The 10,875-nt window shown below is 42.2% G+C and overlaps 1 protein-coding gene across 1 annotated transcript; it reads left to right on the forward strand.

Moving 5' to 3' along the window:
• Positions 1-515: 515 nt before the first annotated feature.
• SETDB2 (SET domain, bifurcated 2) lies at positions 516-10,358 on the forward strand (the record flags this gene model as incomplete). The annotated part of the gene is made up of 10 exons (XM_008948098.1): positions 516-618; positions 1,248-1,817; positions 2,752-2,871; positions 3,553-3,722; positions 4,127-4,355; positions 5,337-5,421; positions 5,846-5,954; positions 6,701-7,032; positions 8,647-8,735; positions 10,241-10,358. Coding segments are annotated over 10 exons (1,925 nt in total), but the record flags the coding sequence as incomplete, so codon positions are not given.
• Positions 10,359-10,875: the final 517 nt, after the last annotated feature.

The raw sequence follows: 10,875 nt of genomic DNA on the forward strand, positions 1-10,875 counted from the left end.
CCTCCACTAGCTGTCATGTCCTGCATCCATTTTTTCTCAAATAATGAAATCTGTACATGTGTGTTCCATCTGCACACTGTCTCCATGCATTTTGAAAGCTACATGGAAGGTTTTAATGTGCAGATCAGCTGCTGCTCTGTGAAAAAGGGTAAAATCTCCATGATCCAGTTTTGCCTCAGGTTTGTCAGTGCACACTTAAGTTTTTCCCCCTTTAGGGAAGGGGAAGGAGGGAGGGTGAAGGAAAGGAGGAGCAGGAGAGAAAGTGGGAGTGTGTGTCAGCTCATGACTCCCTTGCACACCTATATGCAAACACATTCCTTCTGTATAAGTTATACAGAGCAGCTTCTCTTTTTCAGTAGGGCACTTGCTAGCATGCTCTTTGTTAGCTGTAGTTTGCAGCAACTCACTGTTCTTAATGTATTTTGTCATTTATCTCTTTAGTGACTAAAGTAAGTTCTGTTATAAATGGAAATGTGGGTTCTGAGGTTTTTTTGCTTGCACTCCAATTCTTTCAGTAAGTGATGGGATTGATGGAGATGACACACAGGAAACCAAACCCAAATTGCAGCCTCTTCTGACAGATGATAACACTGCAGACTCTGCAGAAAGTTCTCACAGGTCAGTGTATTTAACAGTTTATTCCAGTGCCTTATTTGACATATTCATTTGAGAGAGTTTTTAATCTCTTGTATTTCTAAATTGTACATTTTTAAACATAGTTTTGAGTCCTGCCGATTTTTCAAAGTGGAATTAATTGTTACTCATCCTATATGGAAAACCACAAACCAGGGCATGAAACTGTGAATAAAGATCCATGAGTATTACCAGGATTGTCAGGTTTAGGACTTAGCAGTGTTTGGGTTCAGTTCTCAGGCTCTGCCAGGCTGTGCAGATTGTCAGACACATGCCTTGGTCTCTCTGTATTTAGCCTCAGGTGCTGATTTGGAAGATGGGGGTGAAGACATTCTTTTTTTATTTATTTTTTTTAACATCCTTTCTGTGTTTTAGTATGTGTGTTCTTTCTGGGACGAAGCTGCAGCCTGTTTTGTTTTTTAATGACACTAAATACATCTCCATATGATGTTAGGAGAGTGACACAGTGAGAACAGGGATTTGGTGAAACCCTCGGCTATCTAGCAATGGACTGTTTCTTTCCTGCACTAATAATATTGAACCACTAAAAACCTGATTGTTTTACTGATTGCCTAAGGTGCTACTCTTCTTTTTTTTTCCTTTTTTATTTCAAGTGACAAAGAGGAGGAGACAGAAAAAACAGATCCAGGGAGTAAAGAATCACCTGGTGAAATTCAAGATCCACCGTTCACCGTGCCGTATCAGAACCACAAGTGCTCTAGCACCTGCCTTGCCAACAGGGCAGCAGGCTCCTTCAAGGGTGAAAATCCTCTGAAGATCCCAATCCTGTTCCAGTTCCAGAGGCGCCATGCAAAAGCAGACTGCCTCTCCAAGGCCCTGGATGTGAGTTACAAAGCTCCTTGTGGTCGAAGTCTGAGGAGCTTTCGAGACGTGCAGAATTATCTGTTTGAAACAGAGTGCAATTTCTTATTTGTGGATCACTTCTCCTTCAATACCTACGTCCTGCTGGGCAGGAACGTTGCACGTCCTGAACCCCTGGTGTTTGATTTTGACATTAGCCATGGGGCTGAGTCTGTGCCTGTTTCCTTCTGTAATGACCTTGACCGAGCCAGGTTACCTTATTTCAAGTACCGGAGAGCATCGTGGCCACGTGGATATTATCTCAACAACTTCTCCAGTGTGTTTGTTGATTCGTGTGACTGCACAGATGGCTGCATTGATAGGTAGGTAGAAAAACCTGCTCCTGGACCAAATGATGCCTCCATAGTACCAGGGGGGTGGTGGAGGTGTGAAGGCACCAAACGGTGCCAAATCACGAAGGACCAACGCTGCTGGGATATCTCTGGTAGGTTTCTTGTGGCCTGAGCTCTGCTGGCTGGTGGCACTGTGTCTTTGTCTTCTCCAGAACTTGTGTGCTCACTGGTTGGACTTGATGATCTTAAAGGTCCCTTCCAACCTAAAGGATTCTGTGATTCTATAGGGAAGGAAGCGATCAACAGGTGGATTGCTGTGGTCCTTTCCCTTTCTTCCCACATTGGCAATACTTTTTCAGGTGGAGCTGGCAAGCAGATCTCCCAGCTTTGGGAAAGGAGTGGGGAAGGGAGAGTCTTGTGCCAGCAGGGGAAGGCCTGTTTTCCTGGCAGGCAGGGAAGGATCCTGCTTGACAACTTCTGCTGCAGCTCGTGCTGTGGGATGGTATCAACTCCCCCAAGAGCTGAGGTGAAAAATGGGGTTGGGGTGGAGAGAACATGATTGTTGTAAACCACACATAACCAGGTGAGAAGACAAAGAGAAGGGTAGGGTGCCTGAAATGGTCTTGTGGAGTAAAATTAGGGGGGAAGGAATATAGGTATACATAAGTGTGTGTGTGTGTGTGTATATAGTCGGGTACACCTTGTGGATAAAAGTAAGGGGGAGGGAATATAGGTATACATAAATGTGTGTGTGTGTATATAGTCGGGTACATTTTAAATTATTGAGGAAGGGTAGGGTGCCTGAAATGGTCTTGTGGAGTAAAATTAGGGGGGAAGGAATATAGGTATACATAAGTGTGTGTGTGTGTGTGTATATAGTCGGGTACATTTTAAATTATTGAGATGTATGTTTGATGTGCACTGCCCCAAATACAATCTGAGATCTTTCACTGTTATTTTTTAGGTCAAAATGTGCATGCTTGCAGCTAACTGCAAGAGGCTGTAGTAAAGTTTCTCTGTCTTCAAGTATTAAAACATCTCATGGATACAGTTACAAAAGGCTGGAGGGACCTGTTCCTAGTGGGTAAGAAAGGCCAAACTATTAACTGTTATTTTATTTGCATGCTCTTATTTTACTCCTGTAGACTAACTGCTACAGGACTAAAATAGCTGCAGATCCTGGACCACTGAAACCTTCCATTTTTGTCACCATTTTACTGAAGGATCAGGATCATAAAAATAATTGAAGTGCAAGGTAGCTCTTCAATAGCCAAGGGCTAAACCCCCAGGCTTGAGGAGCCCCTTTCTGGCCCTTGTTGCAGTGGGATATTGATGGTTGGCATGCAGGATTAAAGCTGCCAGCAAGCAAGTGCAGAAAAAGACACCACTGTGAATTCTTTTAGAAGTATTTTGTTGAATCCTAGAACTCCTGCCAGCTCCAGTGATGCCAAGGCAGGCAGTTTGCCTTTGCCATGGTCTGTTCCAGTATAGAATGAGGTGCTTCATAAGGTTTTGTGCTTCTGTGGGATTTACTTCTATAAAATAAAGGCACCCTATATTTTTCTTGTCTACTTATACCAAAATCTGGCTGACAAGACTCTTCAAGTTAATGAATCAGCCATCATGAACTTCAGAGCACTGCTGCACAGCCCCTTTGAGCCACTCTTTATCTTCTCAGCCAGCGCTCCAGACGGAAATCAACAACAGCACCTTTGTTTTGGTGCTGCCTTCTTTAACTGTGTTTTGTTTTGCTTCCCCCTGGCAGGATTTACGAGTGCAGCCTGCTGTGCAGGTGTGACAAGCTGATGTGTCAGAACAGAGTTGTGCAGCATGGCATCCAGCTCAGGCTGCAGGTGTTCAACACGGAGAAGAAGGGCTGGGGCGTCCGCTGCCTGGATGACATCGACAAGGGCACCTTTGTTTGTACTTTCTCAGGTAACAGCAGGAGGCTGGTGGCTGAAGCATGATGTATAGCAGCATTCTCCCTCTCCTGAGGCCTGTGCCCTGGGGTTTTTTTTTGAGAACCAAACAGGGAAACATGAGGTTGAGTCAGTAGAATTGTACGTTGCAAGATGATCAGACAGAAGGACCTAGAAGAACTCTGCAATGTGGTGGTGCCAGACAAACATTCTGGAGCAAAGCTTATCTCAAAACTGCTGATTTTTCCTTCACAGGTCTGTGCCAGGGGTAATTTTCCTTCAGTATAAATGCATCTATGTTTTGCTTTCCCAAGTAATGTTCTTGCATCTTTAATATAAGTTTTAGCTGCAGTGAGGAATCTGTGATAGAGACAGAGAGTTGTGGTTGGTTTTTCTTTAATTATTTTCTTTTTCTTCCAGGCAGATTAATGAGCAAAAGTGAAGGTCAGGTATTTGGAGATACTGGTCAAGAGCTGAAGGAGAAGAGTGATGTGAGTGGCAGAGGCCATGGCTTTTTTTCAAAAAAAAGAAAACTTGACACTGATTGTTCAGACTCTGTGACTGAACTAACACAGGCTGGCAAAAATTACATTCTTGAGAAGCAGGAATCTTTGTCTCAGACTGTGGATAATGAAAATAAATCAACCCTGTAAGTTCATGAAAACAAGCTTAACAAGGCTAATAGTCTGCTGTTCTAGAAAGTCTTTTCTAAAACTTAAGAATAGGGTTGAAAGTCCTCATCTGAGGGTGTTTTCTTTTTTTTTTCTTCTTTCTCTACTTTGTTAATTTGTGATTATTTCTTCTACTGGGACAGAGTTTTCCTCTATTAATTTTACTTACTGTGTGTACCACTTAGCATTTTTTAGAAGCTAAATTCATTTCCTGGATGTACTTAATCTGTTCAGGACATCAATCATTATGCTAATTTGAAAGACTTAATAAAAGGTACTTGAGATAAATGATTTACAGATACTTGGTGACACAAGGGTCACCCTATTTTGTAAACACTTCCTTTGTGCTACTCCTGTAGGATAGCAACTTCTTGCTCACTTCATGGTAGAAGACTGTTGTGGATCTTTGAGAAGCACCATGAAATTGCCAATGGAAACTTCTTAAAATACCTGCCAGTATATTCTCCCTTGCACTTCAGGGTCTTAGAAACCTAATTTTGTAAATGACATAAATCTAGCTGATGGCTGATAATTTACTTAAATAAAGGGCAGCACAGTTTTAAAGTTGTTTTACTGCACTGCTGCCTTAAATCTCATAAATGTCCTTTAAAAAAGGACAAAATTTTGTCTGCACATGCTCTGTTTGGATGAGATGTTTGAGATGTTTTGATACAAGAATAGTAAAACAGCAGAGAATTTGGTTCTCAGCAGGAGAACTAGGAAAGGCTGTAAAAGCAGCTGTTGATCTCTCAAAAAAGACTAAATAACTGATTTTTTTTACAAATACTATTAACCTAGCTCAATTCTTAAAGGCAAGATAGTCACAGAACTTGAGGTGAGGTCAGAGTGCAGGCTCTGTTGTAGTCTGTTCTTAATGAATTTTTTGAGAAAAGGATATTGTGAGAGTTATTTACAAGTTTCTTTGTCTTTTATCATTTCCTTTTGACCTTTCCATACAGGATTCATCCAAGGAATTTAAGTATTGCAACCTCAAGAAGGCCTGGAACTGGGACAGCTGTTTTACATAATCACCAGCTAAAAATGGTAATAATAATAATAAAAATAAGTGGCTTTAGAGGATTAAATATGTATGTTAATTTTGACCTTTTAATCTATACATTTTCTTGAAACCATGTAAAAAAAACAACATTTGGGCTTTGATTCAGCAACTTACACACACGTGTTTAAACTCTGGTGAAATTGTTGGGACTTAAGCACTTATTTAAATGTCTTATTGAGTGGGGAGCTCCTTCCAGGTTATTCTGAAGGATGATTTGAAATTCAGTTAAACATTGCATTGCAGCAAATGTGTGAACTTTGGAAACTCAGCCATAGCTGTGCATTGCAGCAGGTTTGAAACTTCAACCCTGGAGTCCTGAAAGCCACTTGCTGTCCTGTCTTGACCCAGAGTTGCACACAGCAACAATACATCACAGCCTTTTTTCATTATCTTTTATTCTGTTTAAAGGAAAGTGATCCACTGGTGCACAGTGCCAGCTCAGATGAAGATAATAGTTCTCAGATTCATCAGTCAAGCAAAACAAAACTAACCAGTGGAGCAAAGAAAGGAAAAGAAAGTAGGTTTGCAGAGCTATAAATACTGCACTCATAGTACAACTGTGCCTCATCAGGACTTAAAATGTGGAAAGTGATCTTTGGGTGTGAGTGGGCCTGTTCTCAGAGCAGAGTGATGTTGTCTGCACAGCACTCAGGCTGTCAGTGGTACAGAGATCATTGCTGTCCTGCCTAATACAGCACATTAACTCTTACAGGGCAATCTTTTCCCTCCAAGGTTGTCCCTGGGACATGTTGAGCAGTCCTGACAGCAGCTTGTCAAATCCAGTGTGACTGTGGGAAAGTCAATCCTGCAGATGTTTCTCACCCAATACATGTTCCAGGCAGCAAAACCTGAGCAGGGTGTGATGCAGGGGTGGGGGGACCTTGGGCTGGAGAGGCAGCTGAAGCCCATGCTATCCACTCAGGAATCTGGTTTCTGTCTTAATTGCAGTGTTTGGTTCTCTCAGGAGTTAAGGGGGAGAAGGATGATAAAATGCTGTGTGGAAGAAATCAATCTGGCATGGGATTTTGGAAGAATGAGAGGCTAGGTCACTCACAGGTGACTTGAGCAAGTGCTTTAGGCACCACAGCAGGCAACAGGCATTTGCAGGAGTCATGGCAAAGGGCAGTTCTGTTAGAGACTTGTAAATAGCAAGCAAGCTGTGTACTTTTTGGAGAACAAAGGGTGGGTGGGTAAGAGTTAAGAACCAGGAAGGGCTTTGGCTTTCAACTGGTGTTGAAAAATAACGTGCGTGTCCATTGACAGAATCCAGTCAGCAGCAGAGGGAAGAACATCCCATGGAAATTGGACAGACTGAGTCTGCTGGCATGGACAGTGCAGAATGCAAAAGAAAGGGTCTGTCTCTGCAGGGTGTTGCTTGTGGCAAGGCAGATGTGCTGGCTGATGAGTATGTTGTGAGGCCATCCAAAAACGCCCCACTAAAAGCTGACTGCAAAGAGGAAAATCCCAGGCAGCCAAAACAAGATGTGTTTTGTGAGGAGGCTGATGGTGATGGGATGTTTCTGAAGACTGCTACTGAAGAAAATACTTATGCACTGGATGCCACAAAAGAAGGAAATGTGGGTCGTTTTCTGAACGTAAGTAAAAAGTTGCATGTCTTCTCTTTGCTGCCTTAGTTTAAATAGGTTATGTGTTTGCATAAACTAGAAAGCTTTTGTTCATAAACCATATATTTTTCTGAATGTAAGTAAAAAGTTGCATGTCTTAACTGCCTTAGTTTAAATAGGTTATGTGTTTGCATAAACTAGAAAGCTTTTGTTCATAAACCATATATATATATATATGGTAGGGGCATGCCAGGGCAGGCCCTGTGGTGCTCCCTGCACTCTGAGCTGGCAGAACAGCAGGTTGGCTCACACTGGCTGTTAGTGCAGCCCTAAAAGACACCGTGCTTTAAATAGGTTATGTGTTTGCATAAACTAGAAAGCTTTTGCTCATAAACCATATATATATGTGGTAGGGGCATGCCAAGGCAGGCCCTGTGCTGCTCCCTGCACTCTGAGCTGGCAGAACAGCAGGTTGGCTCACACTGGCTGTTAGTGCATCCATAAGAGCACGTGTGCTACCTACCACCTTTAGATTTTAACACTGCTAGATTCCCAAGTGAAATATTCCCCAGTAATGAGTGACATCTTTCTCCTGAATTTTTGAACAGCCTTTTTTGGGGGGTGTAGAGTGCAAAGGACACATTTTGTTGAACCACAAGCTTTCTCCCAGCCTCCTGGTTTTTTGATCCCCAACCATTGTAAGTTGTAGCTTGTGCTGATGTAGGGTAAGTGTTACAATACTGAAGGTAATTTCTCTACCATTCAATCATAGGTTCAAAAAGTGCTGTGAATATATGTACTGTGTGCATATGTACTAAATAAGTCCCTCAGTTTTGGCTTGCCAAGAAATAATAGTGAATTACCAAGTACCTCCAAGTAAGGTGAACGTTTCATAGACATGGCTGCATGTATTCTGCAAGTAACTTATTCTCTTTGTTGGCATGAACATGTCTTGCAGCAAAATCCTTGGATATGTTTAAGCTGCTCTTCATTGCAGAGGTAATATGGTGTTAAGGTGTCACTGTCTGGAGTAAGGGCTGCTCCCCAGACTGTTAACACCTTTCCACTCCCAAAGAGGAAGAGAAAGGGAATAAGGGAGGGAGAAAGACTTCTAGATTAGAAAAGTAAAACAGCTTTAGTGAAAACAATAATAAAACTGAATATATACAAATGTATATATTCATGACCATACACGTGTTCCTAGGTTCACCTGAATGACCTTTCACATCTCATATCTCTTTGCCAGCACACCCCATCACTTAGTCTCTCTCTTGCTTGCTGGCACTGCTTCCCTGGCTGACAGCAAGGTCTGTCACATACTCATTATTTGTGGAGCATCCTGAATCAGGGATGAATTCTCACCAGAGATATCTGCAGGATAGCTTGGTAAAAGAACTTGGATCTCCTAGGCAAAAGTACTTACATAATATGGTGGAAATAATACTTTAAAGAGACATAATTACTGCAAAAATAATGGCACTAAGAGAGATGCAGCATGGGCTGGAGAGGAGAAGGAAGAAGCTACTTTTACTAGTGACAGACACCTGAGACAAAACAGGTTCTTCAGCCAACAACGAGGTGTTTATAGAATCATAGAATTCTTTAGGTTGGAATCTTTTCTAACTCAAATATTCTGTTTCACAGCACAGCTGCTGCCCAAATCTCTTTGCACAGAGTGTGTTTGTAGAGACTCACAACAGGAGTTTCCCATGGGTGGCGTTCTTCACAAACAGGTGAATTTCTGGAAGTTTTAATTTCAAGGCACTAAGGAGGAAAAGCAGTGTGTAGTTATTAGGAAATAATTCTGGCTCCAGGCCTTCACCTCACAGCTACCAAGTGAAGGAGGACTTTGTGTAGCCCATTGTGTCCTGTGGAGGTGGCACTAGGATACTCAGAGGTGAAATCCTTCACTGAAAGCAAAAGATGTGGGTGTTCCCTCAGTGGATAATGGAAAGGGAAGTACAGAGAGATGGTGCCAGTGAGACACCAGAAGGCAGCACCTTTTGCCAGGAGGGGAAAGATTAGTTGCATAAATGAAGCTAGCTGATGCACAACATAGTGGGAGTACTAGGTGAGAACTTAAAATAGAGAGGAGAAGATTTGTTCTAGACAAACTGACCCCAGGGAACACTGATTCTCTGTGGAGCCTTCCAACCCTGGTCCATACTGACACAGGTGCTGGAGACTGTGCTGTCAGGAAGGCTTCTAAAAACTGTGAAAACAATGTTTTGCAATTCAGAAAAAAAAAGTAAATTTAGCTAGTCTTTGTTGGTCAGGAACTTGGTAAAGAAACGTGTAGTGGGGACTGAGGCCAGGGGAGAAAGGTAATAGTGGTGAACAGAAGCCACTCAGAGAAGAAGGTTGAAGGAATGTTCTCCTGGTTGGCCCTCTTGCTTTCTGGCAATCACTCTTTTACAACTTTTCTACATGAAGGACTGCCTCTGGATCTTTAAGCTTAATTGTGCATTTTCTGTGCACTTGTCCAGTCACCTTTTTATTTGTTTTCCATTTCTAGCCTCCAGAACATCCTAAGGCAGAAAGTCTCAGGCTCCCATTATGGGCTGTTTGAAAAGTCCTCTTTTTATTTGTTCTCAGGCTGCTTCCTGCCAATTTACTGGATGTCCTTTTAGTCATATCCCTAGCAGAGAGTTACTCTTTGTCATACTCATGTTTTATTACATTTTCTCTCAGTTGTCCCTCAGAATTTTAGTCGCAGGTATTTAAATTGTCATTTATTTTAGGCAGTGAACTTCCTGTCTTAGAAATTTCTTCTGTGTACTGTCAGAGTGGCTGGTTCACAAGGAACATGTTAAATTCTGAGCATGAGGCTTCAGGGACATAGAGCAATTTCATTGAAACATGGTTTGTCAGACCAAAGATGATGGTTTTTATCACCAGCATATCTAGAGATCTGTTCAAACCTCAGTGGTGCACTGCACCTAGTAAAAATAACAAAACCATCTGTGTTCTCTTTTAGTTGTATTCACTTATGGGTTCTTTAAGTTGTTTAGACTCTGACCCAGCTGCACTGCTTGAGAAATTCTTTCCTCCTAAGGAAATTTCTTTGCACTCTCTGTAGCTCTGGCAGGCAAAGCAGCATGCATGTGCCAGAGGCTCCTTGTGATGCTCCCTGCCCCCTCTGATTTTGGGGTTTGCAAGGGAGTTCTTGGTGACAAATTGTAAGCACAGGACTGTTTCACTGAGTTGAAACAAATTAACTGAGTGTTTTATTTCTTAGGCATGTGAAAGCTGGAACTGAACTCACCTGGGATTATGGTTACGAAGCTGGAAGCATGCCAGGGACAGAAATTTCCTGTCAGTGTGGAGTTCAGAAGTGCAGGAAAAAAACCTTATAGGCAAAGCTTTCCTGCTGTCAACACATCATATACCTGGAGATTTGTGTGCTGGAAGAGGTTACTACATGGTGAACAGCACACTTATGTCTGTGGTGCTGATGACATTAAACTCAAATGTCTTTCACCTGATTTTTTTTTTTTAAATTTACATTTAAATGTCACTTTTGCAGTTTACAGGCATCAGACTTTTCCTAGATAATTTCTGTGCACTTAGTCCTCCCCCCTCACAACCTGTTTGTAATAAAGTTCACTGGAAGAACTTGCATCCCTGCAGCAGAGACACGACTGATGCAGAGCAGTGGTGAGTTGTGTTTTCTGTGCCCTTCCACAGTGCCAAAGGAGCAAAAGTCAGTCTTCTGAAAATCACTAGGAATACCAGTCTCCCTGTTTGGCAGCTAAGAATTATTAAAATCTACCTAAGGCTGATGGATCCAGTGGGACAGATGGTGTTGAACAGAGATGAGGTTAATCAGAATGGTTCTGCAGAGCTGTGTTCATGCTACAAAGAGAGCTGGGG

This window comes from Merops nubicus, unplaced genomic scaffold (genome assembly GCF_000691845.1).
Source record: "Merops nubicus isolate BGI_N331 unplaced genomic scaffold, ASM69184v1 scaffold10049, whole genome shotgun sequence".
NCBI classification, from domain to species: Eukaryota; Metazoa; Chordata; class Aves; order Coraciiformes; family Meropidae; genus Merops; species Merops nubicus.